Source organism: Muntiacus reevesi, chromosome 14, assembly GCF_963930625.1.
Source record: "Muntiacus reevesi chromosome 14, mMunRee1.1, whole genome shotgun sequence".
NCBI classification, from domain to species: domain Eukaryota; kingdom Metazoa; phylum Chordata; class Mammalia; order Artiodactyla; family Cervidae; genus Muntiacus; species Muntiacus reevesi.
The window spans coordinates 40,691,323-40,704,394 of record NC_089262.1 but is presented as its reverse complement, the minus strand read 5'-3'; the positions used below and the strand labels follow the sequence as shown (position 1 = coordinate 40,704,394).

At 37.6% G+C, this 13,072-nt stretch overlaps 1 protein-coding gene across 2 annotated transcripts in view; it reads right to left on the bottom strand.

Moving 5' to 3' along the window:
* PARP8 (poly(ADP-ribose) polymerase family member 8) overlaps positions 1-13,072 on the bottom strand; it is a 192,743-nt gene that overhangs the window by 59,717 nt on the left and 119,954 nt on the right. For both annotated transcript variants that reach the window (XM_065905180.1, XM_065905179.1), the window contains exons 9-11: positions 11,104-11,164; positions 10,561-10,651; positions 423-489 (exon numbers count right to left, since the gene is read on the bottom strand). In XM_065905180.1, coding sequence (XP_065761252.1) covers positions 423-489; positions 10,561-10,651; positions 11,104-11,164 — 219 coding nt within the window. The remainder of the gene's footprint in view (positions 1-422; positions 490-10,560; positions 10,652-11,103; positions 11,165-13,072) is intronic.

Genomic DNA, 13,072 nt, shown 5'->3' with positions numbered 1-13,072 from the left:
TGAGGAAATTTCTCTTCAGAGTCCTTAAAAAGAAAACACTACATAATATAAAGTGCTAAACATAAGTTGTAAATTGAATTTTATTTCAAAGATGTGGAATTCTAAACATTAAGAGTTTATTTTCTGATTTTCACATGCCTACCTTCTTAGGCGTAAGGCAGGTGTTGCAGAGATGAGAAAGAATCCTGGCGGGGGGCGGGGGTGGGGGGTAGGGGGCGGGGCTGGTGGAATCTGGCCCAGTTCTAAAAGTGTGCTGTGCCAGCTAAATTATTGATGTGCCTCCAAGCATCAGGATGAATTCCTCTCCTGAGGCATTTACTTCAAAAAGCTGTGCTGAATAAAAATGGGGTGGGGGTGGCAAGCAAAATGAGAACTCAGTTCTCTTTAATAGAAATTTGCTTTTCACTCATTGGAAAACTTACTTTTTCAGCTGATGTCCCAGGCCAAATCTCTCTTTTGTGGAAATCTGAAAGACATCAACAGTGGGCACTGCAAAGGAAAAACAAAAAGACAGTCTAAATATTGAACTGAAACTCAACTATCAGCCAGGAAAAAGACTGAAAAGTAATATATATATTACTATGTGTACGTAATATGTATATATACATACATACACATTTTAAAGTAGTCTACACACAATGCTACACGTGGTTACTTATGCTTTATACAGAGATTCTGGAGATCATTCTAGGCTGCTATTGCTGTTGTTGAGTCACGAAGTTGTGTCCAACTCTTTGCGACCCAATGGAATGCAGCACTCCAGGCTTCCCTGTCTGTCACTAGCTCTCAGAGTTTGCTCAAATTCACGTCCATTGAGTCATTAATGCTATCTCATTAATGCTAACCATCTCATCCTCTGCCACTTTTTTGTCTTCTGTCTTCTTTTGCTTTCAGTCTTTCTCATCATCAGGGTCTTTTCCAATGACTCAGCTCTTTGCATCAAGTGGCCAAGGTATTGGAGCTCCAGCTTTAGCATCAGTCCTTCTAATGAATATTCAGGTTTGATTTCCTTTAGGATTGACTGATTTGATCTCCTTGCTGTCCAAAGGACTCTCAAGAATCTATTCCAGCACCACAATTCAAAAGTATCAATTCTTCAGTGCTCAACCTTCTTTATGAACCAACTCTCACATCTGTACATGACTACTGGAACAACCATAGCTTTGACTACATGGACCTTTGTGGACAAAATGATGTCCTTGCTTCTTAATACACTGTGAGATTTGTCACAGCTTTCCTTCCATGTTATATACTAATGTATAAATATATGTATCTGTAAGTGTACAATATGTATAATAATGATGATTTTCAAAAATATATATTAAGTGTAAATAGCAATGTGTATTACAGTTTGCACTCTATTCTTTAGGTGTTAGAGAGACATGTTTGTATACACATAGATCCTTTTTTAAGAATAAAACAATGGAGAATGACAGTAAGGTATAGGGAGATTCACTTTCCACTGCACACCACCTTGTGTGCTTAATGTTTTTATCAGATATGTGCATTTCTGTAAGCTAGTAATTATGCTGCTTATGAAACTGACAACCACCAAAAGAGTCACTCACCATTCATTATTCACTGGTTTAAAGGGTATTTATTATGTTCCCTCTGTGCCAGCCACTAGAGATAGAGCTGCAAAACACACAAACACCCCTGCCCTTATAAGCCTTAGGAAACAGGGGGAGATGGATAGAAAGCAGATAAGAAAACAGGTAAAATGCCACAGAGTGATAAAGGCTCTGGATAAAAATAAAGAAGGAAAAGGGGGGAGGGGGCTAAAGGTTAGGTGGGCATAAAAAGACTTCAACATTAGATAGTATGGCAGAAAGAAAACAGTCCTGGCCAGAGGAAACACTGCCCCTAAGGAAGAAATATGCTTCACCACTCTAGGAGCACCAAGGGGAGTCGGAGAGGAGTGAACAAGGTATCTCATGAGGAGATGAGATGAGAGAAGGAGCAGAGGCAGCTCCTTCTTTACAGGATCTTCTGTAAAGACCAAAGGCAGAAACAGGAAACTCAGTCCAGAACTTACACTACTTAAGGGAGGAGCATGGCAGCTGGGATTAGTGAAGGTGGTGAACATTCTTGATTCACACTCTCTGGGAGATCTGACAGGTTTTGCTGATGGACTGAATTCAAAGTATCAGAAAAAGAATGGAGTCAAGGATGAATCAAAGGATTTTGGCTTGAGCAACCGGAAGTATAAAGCTTACAAATTTCTGGGTGAAAGACTGCAGGAGCAGCGGGGAAGATTGGCAGTTTCACTCTGGATATTGTAAATTTGGGTGGGGAAGGTCCCCTGGAGGAGGAAATGGCAACCCAACTGCAGTATTCTTCTTGCCTGGAGAATTCCATGGACAGAGGAAGTTGGCAGGCTATAGTCCACGGTGGCAAAGAGTCAGACATGACCAAGCACCCATGCTCACTGTGAATCTGAAATGCTTGCTTGTCCCTTGAGTGGAAAAGTTTAAGTAGGCTACTAGAGAAATCCAGTATTTACACACTTGGATGAGAGAAACATGCTAAAGAAACACATTTGGACGAGTCAGAACTTACATGTATTTAAAGGCATGAGGCTGGATGAGAAACTATGAGTGAGTGTAGATGGAAGACAGAAGTTAAGGATTCGGCCTGAGCCATCCAGTATCTAGAGGCTCCACAGAGAAGGTTGAAGAGGAATAGCTAGGAGAATGGAAGATTCCAGAATGCTGCTGATATGGACATATGTTCACAAAAGTTTTCCAAGGAGGGGATAAACAACTGTTATAATATGCTGCTAAGTTAATTAAGATGAAGACTCCAAATTGGTCACTGGGTCATTAAGCAATATTCAAGCCACTGGTGACACTGACAAGAGCCCTGGTTGTGAAATGATGCATCCAGAACACATCTACAGCATATTCAAGGAGAAAAAGGAGGGGGGAAAAATGAAGCAAGTTAACAAAGACAAGTCTCAAGAAGAAACTCAACAGTCATGGGAAGCACAGTGCTAGGGACTAAATGAAGAGTGATTTGAGGTCTAAAGGTGTTTGTTTTAAAAGTGAGAGGACTTTTTTTTTTTTTTTTAACTAATGGGAATCTTTTAGAAGAAAGAGACATGCACAGCGTAAGGAGAGAGAAGGGTGTGTTAATTAGATGAAAGAGGATGGAAGCTAGGATGCAAATAAAAAGATGACCTTGTACGAGAGCATGGGTAGTACCATTCTTACGAACTGTTGCAGTAACAGATCATTAGAACTAAGACTGTCTAACTACTATACATTCTCAGACCACACATGCTCCACACAGCAAAGCAGGCTGGTATCCCCACCTGCCTCATTCCCTGTCTTGGCCATTAGTCTGGGATACAAACTCTCCACTGATCAAAGAAAACTGGTGCTAATTACCCATCAGTTTCTTTCCAGCAAACGTTCTAATCCTTAACTTAGAGAATACTTAACTTTAGTTCCATGCATCCCAAACCCAGGGCTATAGAAAAGTGAATTTAAAAAATCCTAACTTGAAAACTCAGGGGAATTATTCTTTAAAGAAAAAGATGAAAAAATTAGAACAGAGTGTGTTCTAAGAAGATTTAAGAAGACATAATCTCTTCTCTGGCAGATGGAAAAAGAAACTGAGAAGATGGAGGCAGAAAAATGAAAGGGGCCTGGCTTTTAAAAATGCAGGAAAAAATTCAAAATGCACTAGAAGCACTGAAATCTTCACTGAAGATAACTGTATAAGACAAAGGGAGAAAGAGAGAAGAGATATAATACACACAGCTATTTATCCAAAATATATACATTATTCCTACAAATTAATAATACAAAGACCAAAACTTATTCATACTATGAATTAGTGGAAACTAAATGTCACAAACATTGACTCAATTAGTAGTATAAAATCTGAATGACCCCAAATTTTGGAATAAACTGAAAGAGCTAACAAGATGTTACCTCCAAAAATATTCCAAAATTCAACTGACAAAATTCGTATACTATTAAAATTAATGAATGCAATTAGCTACTGAAATGAATTTAATGTATTCAAACAAGATGTTAGTAATCAGTTAAATTGGATATACATGTATGGGGACTCTGAAGTTTTTCTGTAAACCTGAAAATGCTTTATATTAATTTTTTAAATGTTTTTAAAAGTAATAATATTTACTAGCCAAAATAATCAGCTAGAAAATAAAATGGAATATCAAAGACCCATTAAGCAAATAAACAAATGTGTGTCTGTATGCTCAGCCGTGTCCGACTCTTTGCGACCCCATGGACTGTAGCTCATAAGGCTCCTCTGCTCATGGAATTTTCCAGGCAAGAATATTGGAGTGGGTGTCATTTCCTCCTCCAGGAGTAAACAAATATTCAGGTATAAATTTAGCTAAAAGTAGTCTTTTAAGTAGACTATTAAGAGTAGAATCTACAAATAAATAAATAAATATAAAAGTAGAATCTACAAGTAAATGACCCTTTACAGGAAAAGTAATAAATATCATAGAAATACTTATTCTCCCTAAATTAAAAGTTTACCTCAACCAAATTCCTCACAAAGTACATTTTTGGGGACGGAAGAATGAGAAAGATAAACTACTACAATCTTTTTTGTTTTAAAAGGGAAGATTATTCAGTTTTTCCTTGTATCTCATAATTTAGGCTGGGAAAGCAATAAGTGAGGGTTGCTCAAGATAGGTGGAAATTATTCCAACTCTGATCATATAAATATAGTGGTATCAATAATGAGATGATTTGCACAAGAAAACATTTTTAATAATGTTAGCTGTGTGTCACTTTAAACAAAAAGCAGCCGTGACCTTGAGACCATAGACTAGACTTACATACCAGCAATTTTCAAAAAAATATACAGTACCATAAAAATCATAACAATCTTGTCTTCTTATTTAAAATATATTTCCCCATGTACAATGAAAATAATCTTTAACTTCAAAGTGGATAAGGAGGTTATTTCTTCAATTCTTATCATTTCTGTTCACTCACAGATACACTGTCAGATTAGCCCTGGCCAAATGTTATAGTTCAGATAAGTATTACTCATACATTCTCCAAACCGGGGAACAAATGCTCTTCAAAAAGAACTGTTAACTAGGTCAGCCTAAATCTTGGATTTTTGCAAGTCATACATTTTTTGCAAGTTCATTTTACTATAAATGTTGATATTGTCAAAGACATTGCAAAACAATCTTCAAGAAATACTTTCTCATCTACTTATTTGCTTGCAAAGATCCAAATCGTAAACTAGGATAAACTCTCATTATTTTTTCTAGAATAACAAATTCTATGTTTCTTTTTAGTATCCTTGTCTCTATTTCATATTATTCCTAATTTTAAATCATATTCTTCCTTAAATTTCTCTTAGTAAAAAACATAGTCTTTGGGGAAATTTACTAGTTAAGCTGACAAAGTGAATCAATTGTCCTGAACAAGACTTATCATAATCGCTGCATTTTAGAAATAGGAGAAACCCAGCAAAAGGACCAGAAACTTGGAATAATGCCATCCTCATATGAGAGAAACTTTAAGCAAATTTTGCTAAAATGGAACAGATGGAACTAATCTTGTTGTTGTTCAGTCACTAAGTCATATTCAACTCTCTGTGACTCCACAGACTGCAGCAAGCCAGGCTTTCCTGTTCTTCAGTATCTCCCAAAGTTTGCTCAAATTCATGTCCGCTGAGTTGGTGATGACATTGAACAATCTTACCCTTTGCCACCCTCTTTTCCTCAATCTTTCCCAGCAACAGGGTCTTTTTCAATGAGTGGGCTCTTCACATCAGGTGGCTAAAATATTGGAGCTTCAGTTTCAGCATCAGTCCTTCCAATGAATATTCAGGGTTGATTTCCTTTAGGATTGACTGGTTTGATCTTTTCGCAATCCAAGGGACTCTCAAGAGGCTTCTCCAGCAACACAACTCAAAAGCATCAATTCTTCAGCGCTCAACTTTCTTTATAGTCCAACTCTCACATCCATACACAACAACTGGAAAAAAACATAGCTTTGACTAGATGGACCTTGTTGGTAAAGTAATGTCTCTGCTTTTTAATATGTTGTCTAGGTTGGCCATAGCTTTTCTTCGAAGGACCAAGCATCTTTTAATTTCATGGCTGCAGTCACCATTTGCAGTGTTTTTGGAGACCCCCAAAATAAAGTCTCTAACTGTTTCCATTGCTTCCCCATCTATTTGCCATGATGTGATGGGACCAGATGCCATGATCTCAGTTTTCTGAATGTTGAGTTTTAAGAGGACTTTTACACTCTCCTCTTTCACTTTCATCAAGAGGCTCTTTAGTTCTTCTTCACTTTCTGCCATAAGGGTGGTGTCATCTGCATATCTGAGGTTCTTGTTCTTTTAACTATAGAATGGAATGAATGTGGAATCCTCTTTACTGTTTTTTTCCTCACACTTCTGTATTTTCTATTTTCATTACAGAGAGTCTTTATTCTTCTTAATGGAAGAAATTATACACTAACCACACTAATTTTTGAAAGAAGTGCATTTTAACACTGCCTGAATTCTGAGGGAAACAAAATTCACATCTACAGGAACAAAATTATGTGTCTTGGGCGACTGCTGATTTTGTTCACAACAAAATTCCAAACGATGCATAAATAAAAGGAAAGCAATTGATATATAAATATGATATCAGTAGAGACTAAATCAAATTAAAAACAGAAGGGGAACATTAAATCAAAGACTAAATTATGAAAAAGTTTGCTTAATGTAGTAGAAGATTAATGGAAAAGTAACCTATAAAATCAGAGGTGATGGGCAAAAGACTAAGACAAGTGATAAAAAGCATGAAGGACACAGGAATTAGGTCCAGTCTGCATATACTGTGGAGGACAGATAAAGAAGGAACAACAACAAAAAAATGACTGCATAAAACTTCCTTGAGGTGGAATAAGATCTAAGCATAGCAATCAAAGATAAATATATAAATGGTAACAACAAGGAAGGGGCTTCCCAGGTGGCTCAGTGGTAAAGAATCTCCATGCCAGTGCGGGATTCGACCCCAGGATTGGGAAGATCCCCTGGAGAAGGAAATGGCAACCAGTACTGGGAAGATCTCCTGGAGAAGGAAATGGCAACCAGTATTTTTGCCTGGGAAATCCCATGGACAGAGGAGCCTGGCAGGCTACAGTCCATGGCTTTGCAAAAGAGTTGGACATGACTTGACTACTAAAGAACAATAACAACAATATCAAGGAAAATGAGGGGGAAAAGATCAATAAGTACATGCAACAAAACACAAACACAGTCAAGAGAGATTTCTCCCAAAGGAACAGAATTCATATACTTCACACACAAACTTTGGTGACTGCAGCCATGAAATTAAAAGATCCTTGCTCCTTGGAAGAAAAGCTCTGACAAACCTAGACAGCATATTAAAAAGCAGAGACATTACTCTGCCAGCAAAGTTTCGTCTGGTCAAAGCTATGGTTTTTCCAGTAGTCATGTATGGATGTGAGAGATGGACTATAAAGAAAGCTGAGCACCAAAGAATTGATGCTTCTGAACCGTGGTGTTGGAGAAGACCCTTCAAAGTCTCTTGGACCACAAGGAGATCCAACCAGTCAATCTTAAAGGGAATCTTAAAGGAAATCCTGAATATTCATTGGAAGGACTGATGGTGAAGCTGAAACTCCAATACTTTGGCTACCTGATGTGAAGAGCTGACTCATTGGAAAAGACCCTGATGCTGGGAAAGATTGAAGGTGGGAGGAGCAGGGGACAACAGAGGGTGAGATGGTTGGATGGCATCACTGACTCAATGGACATGAGTGAGTAAGCTCCGGGAGTTGGCGACGGACAGGGAGACCTGGCGTTCTGCAGCCCATGGAGTCGCAAAAAGTCAGACATGACTGAGCGACAGAACTGAACACACAAACTAGCAGAAGTTTTTAAAGCACTTTAGCCTTTTGGAGGGAACTATTATGAGCTCATAAATTTATACCTGGTTAAATTTGTCTTGTTCATAAAAAAAAGAATCATTCTCCAGTATGAAAAATGAAGCATAACCCTCACGTTTCTTTAGCTTACAAATTATTAAATATGTAAATCAATTAACAGAGATGAAAAAGTAAGAATTAAATTATGAATGAGTTGTGAAACTGAATAAATGGTACTGAACAACAAATCATCTGAACATGAATTAAAACATAATTGTTGACATATTTATAAAACCATGCAAATATGATTAACCTTTAAAAGATATTGTGAAGGAAAACCTCTGCCCAAAATTCAAGATTATATAAACACATGAAACAGTGGTAAAGGTTACATAAAAGTATGCCACACTGTCACCTCACACAGATGGAACTGAGTGAGTAGAGATGAAATGACCCACATTTGTTCCTAACCCTGTTAATTAAAAAAAAAACTAGTTCAGACACGAGGGCTTCTTTTTCTTTTAATCACCATCAGAATAAAACAGAATAAGTATATTTCAAATCACTAAAGAAAGAAAAATGTCCCCACAATATGTGGGGGAAATAGCAAAAACACATATATCTACAGGCTAAATTATTATGCAGATATTACACATCATTCTGCTTTAGGATATTTAATGACTGGAGGAAAGGCTCATAACATTGAGGTACACAGCTATTAATACAATTCAACGTCAACCTTATGAAAATAAACCACATGTGTACAGAAAACAAACAACACCAACTGACTTATTGGTTCCTCAGTATAGAGGGATTATAAGGAATTATTTTCCTTCTTTATTGCATTTCTGTCTATATATATTTTTGCATTTATAAATATATTTATTTCTGTACCTATAATCAAAATAAAAATATGTCACCTCTATTTGTCTTTGCCTAGTATTAGGTCACATCAGTTACTATATGTTACTGCATGTTGATTATTTAGGTAGAATACACTATACAATAATTAAAAAGTGATGACAACAGAAATATTTTCAAAATGGAGACTTTCCTATATATTTCATAAACGTGAAAGAGCAGATAATTTTCTTATGTGAAAACTAACAACAAATGTAAGCTCCTCGATACACCTAAAGCAAAACATGCAGAGACCACGGTACTGTGTGCCCAGAAGATTAAAGATGTCTACAATTCCAAGACACCATCTATGCCCGTGTCCTTGATTCTGGGTGGGCTCTTTGACTATTCTGATGAATAGAATACAGTGGGAGACTCCGTGAGCCTCTTACCACACCCCCGTTCTTGGAACACTTGCTTTTGGAGTCCAGCCACCATGCTACAAGAAGCTAAACCGCACAAAGGAGACACTTCAGTTGATAGTCCCAGCTGAGCCCTGCGTAGTCCTTAGATGATACCTGCATCAATTGCTAATCATCTAAAGTCCAACCATTTTGAGCCTCCAACCTAATGGAGCCTTTAGAAACATAAACTCCACCCACCATCTCACTACAGATTCACAGGAGACTCCAGGCAGGAGCTGCCCAGTGGAGCCCCAAAGAATGGTGAGAGAGAAGTTGTTTGAAGTCAGTTCACTTTGGGGTGCTTTATTCTGCAGCAGTAGATAATTGCAACAATATAAGTAGATACTGGTGTGTGTGTGTGTGACAGAGAGAGAGAGAAGTATATAAAGTGAAGGCTCTCAGTTGGGTCTGACTCTGAGACCCCATGGACTGTAGCTTGCCAGGCTCCTCCATCCATGGGATTTTCCAGGCAAGAATACTGGAGTTGGTTGCCACTTCCTTCTCCAGGAGATCCTCCCAATCCAGGCATCAAACCTGGGTCTCTCGTACTGCAGGCAGACTCTACCGACTGGGCCACCAGAGACGCCAAACAACACTGGAGTGGGTAGCCATTCCCTTCTCCCAACCCAGGGATTGAACCCAGGTCTCCCACATTGCAGGCGGATTCTCTACCAGCTGAGCCAGCAGGGAAGCCCAGGGATACTGGAGTGGGTAGCCCATCTCTTCTCCAGCAGGTCTTCCCAACCCGGGAATGGAACCGGGGTCTCCTGCATTGCAGGCAGATTCTTTAGAAGCTGAGCTACCAGGAAAGCCCCATAATACATTTAAATCCAGATTACATTTAAATCCAGTAAGTCTTGGCAAGAATGATAATAGGGTCCTTTGTTATAAACAATTCTTCCTTCAGATACATCAAAATCATCCCTTCAGATATTAGAAAACAAAAATATTATTAATACTTCATTTTCAAAAAAGAAATATGTTACACAGGCTAAATTCATTAGTAATCAAAGATAAATTAAAATTAAATATCAGGTTCAGAAACACAAAAAATTAAACTGAAGGGCAACTCTAAGTATAGTTACTAAGTGTTTATTATATATACAACTCTCTTTTAGGTTTTACTGTTTTTCTTTCACAGCAACTCATCAGCTTCTGAAAACTATAAAACTAAATGTTGTATGTTTCTGTTTACGTCAATTATGTTGGTGATATAGCACCTCTGCTAGGACGCAAGTATATTTAAAAAGCATTATCAAGATAGTCTCAATTATGTTCAGAATTACCAAAAGAACCATGTTGTACTTCAAGCACAGTGCACAACTGATGAATATGCAAAATAACAGGCAAATGAAACTAACCTGGGCCATTCAAATACTGTGTAAGAGAACAGTGTAATCGGACAATTATAGGTTCTGTTCGAATTACTTCCCATGCCACAGCAATCTCCTCCTGTGCAAATATTTGAAAGATGAATTAGTCATCTTTTAGAGTTCTTGATTTTTTTCCAAAATAAAAAATATATATGCTTTTAAAGCTTATTTTGAAGAACTGCTTATCATTAAGGCCTACAAATTATCTCAAATACTTACAGATCTACGAAATGAAAGTCAAAGTACTTTTAATTTTTGTCTTCATTTGAAAATTCAAATGAAAACTTAACAAATAAGGACATGCTATACTACTGATACAAACCCATAATTTTCAGGAAATCTTAAAAGAACTGATGGAGAAAACATATGCAAAATCTCTGCTTTTTCAACCAGTCATAGCATTTCTTCATAAATCACGTTAACAAAGTCATTATGTTTCTAATAGTATTATGAGAAACTAAAATTAAATCTCTTCCAAGAATAAAAGTGTTTTATAAAGGCAGCAATCATTTAACATAAATCGATACTTACATCAAGAAAGCTAACATCAATATGCAGATCAATATCTACATCATCAATGGCTCCATATTCCCTGAAAGCAAAGATTAACATTATTGTTTCATTTTCTTTAAAAGACAGTGTGTTCTAGGTTATTCTAAATTAAAATTGAGTCATGAATTCTCATCCCTGATGTCCACAGATAGTTCAGAAATGACCATGGACATAAATTAACTAACTCAATTTAGTTGGATTTTGGTCCTGTGTGACCTCTTTATACCATACACATACCTTTCCATCTTACGTACAGGCAAATACATACATGAACTCAAGAGTTATTTGGTTCACAGTTTCAAATACCCCCAGTTCTATTTAACAAATTGAACAATCTCTCATGTGATCACTTGGCGTTCACGGTGCTCTCTGAAGATTCAGAGCTGCCTCTAAGCGCAAGAAAGGAGTCTCTGACACGAGGAAGGGGTGGAGGGATCACTGATTGCCACAATAATATGCCCATAAATTTTCCTGCCATGTTAGAACATCAGTAGTTCTGAAACTTATCCAGGTGTTCTGTCACTTAAATGTCACTCATGTTTTGATAGGCAGTTTTACATGTCTGATGTATCCAAATTAAAACAGTAACAACCCCTATATGCAAAACAGAAAAAGAGACACAGAAGTACAGAACAGACTTTTGAACTCTGGGGGAGAACGTGAGGGTGGGATGTTTTGAAAGAACAGCATGTATATTATCTATGGTGAAACGGACCACCAGCCCAGGTGGGATACATGAGTCAGGTGCTCGGGCCTGGTGCACTGGGAGGACCCTGAGGAGTCGGGTGGGGAGGGAGGTGGGAGGGGGGATCAGGATGGGGAATACGTGTAACTATATGGCTGATTCATGTCAATGTATGACAAAACCCACTGAAATGTTGTAAAGTGATTGGCCTCCAACTAATAAAATAATATTAAAAAAAATAAATAAATAAAAAAATAAAACAGTAACAACAGTATATCCCACACAAACAGGCATATTTTTTAAGATAACTAAAAGGCATGAAAGAGTAGCTTTTGTATTCCCCATACACTCACATCTCTATTTTTGATATTTTTATAAAATTCTGAAGTTACCAATGCTAATTACAGTGAGGGAAAAACTATGGTAACAGAAATTGTAAAAATTAATGGCCAATATTTATTGAGCACTTACCTGCCAGAAAGCATTCTAAGGATTTTACATGCATGTGATCATAATGCACAGTAGGTACTACTTGCTGTTTAGTCACTAAATCGTGTCCAACTCTTTTGCGACCCCATGGACTGTAGCCCACTAGGCTTCTCTGTCCATGGGATTTCCCAGGCAAGAATACTGGAGTGGGTTGCCATCTCGTCCTCCAGAGGATCTTCCCAACCCAGGGATCAAAACCGTGTCTCCTGCATTGGCAGGTGATTTCTTTACTACTGAGACACCAGGATGTCTATTACCATTTCCAATTTACACGTCCATTAACTGAGGCTCAGAGGAATAAAGTAACTCACCCATCATTGCTTTGTAGCAGAGCCAGGATCTGAATATATGCATCCTATTTAAATATTTATGCAGGTGCTTAGCTCTTTATTCAATAAACTATCACTCTGTGTTGGAAACCAGGTCAAACAATGATGGATGATCTCACTAAGTCCTCATCATAAACTTCTGACAGAGATAATATAATTATCCCCATTCGCAAATGAGGAAACTGAGGTTCAGGAAAGTGGAACAAGTTGCCAGAGGGCAGAAAAGTTGGTGGAAATTCAGACACAAGAGTCACATTCAGCCTCAAAACTGTCAAGTGCAGTATCTGGCACACATAAGTACTCAACGAACAGTTCCGTGTATGATGATATTCAAATAATGCTATAGTACAAAACTATGGCACTTTTATAGGGTTCAGAGAATGCACTTTTATAATGATCAAATAGCTGTGTGTAATTTGAAGAATAAAGAATGCAGAAGGTCCTT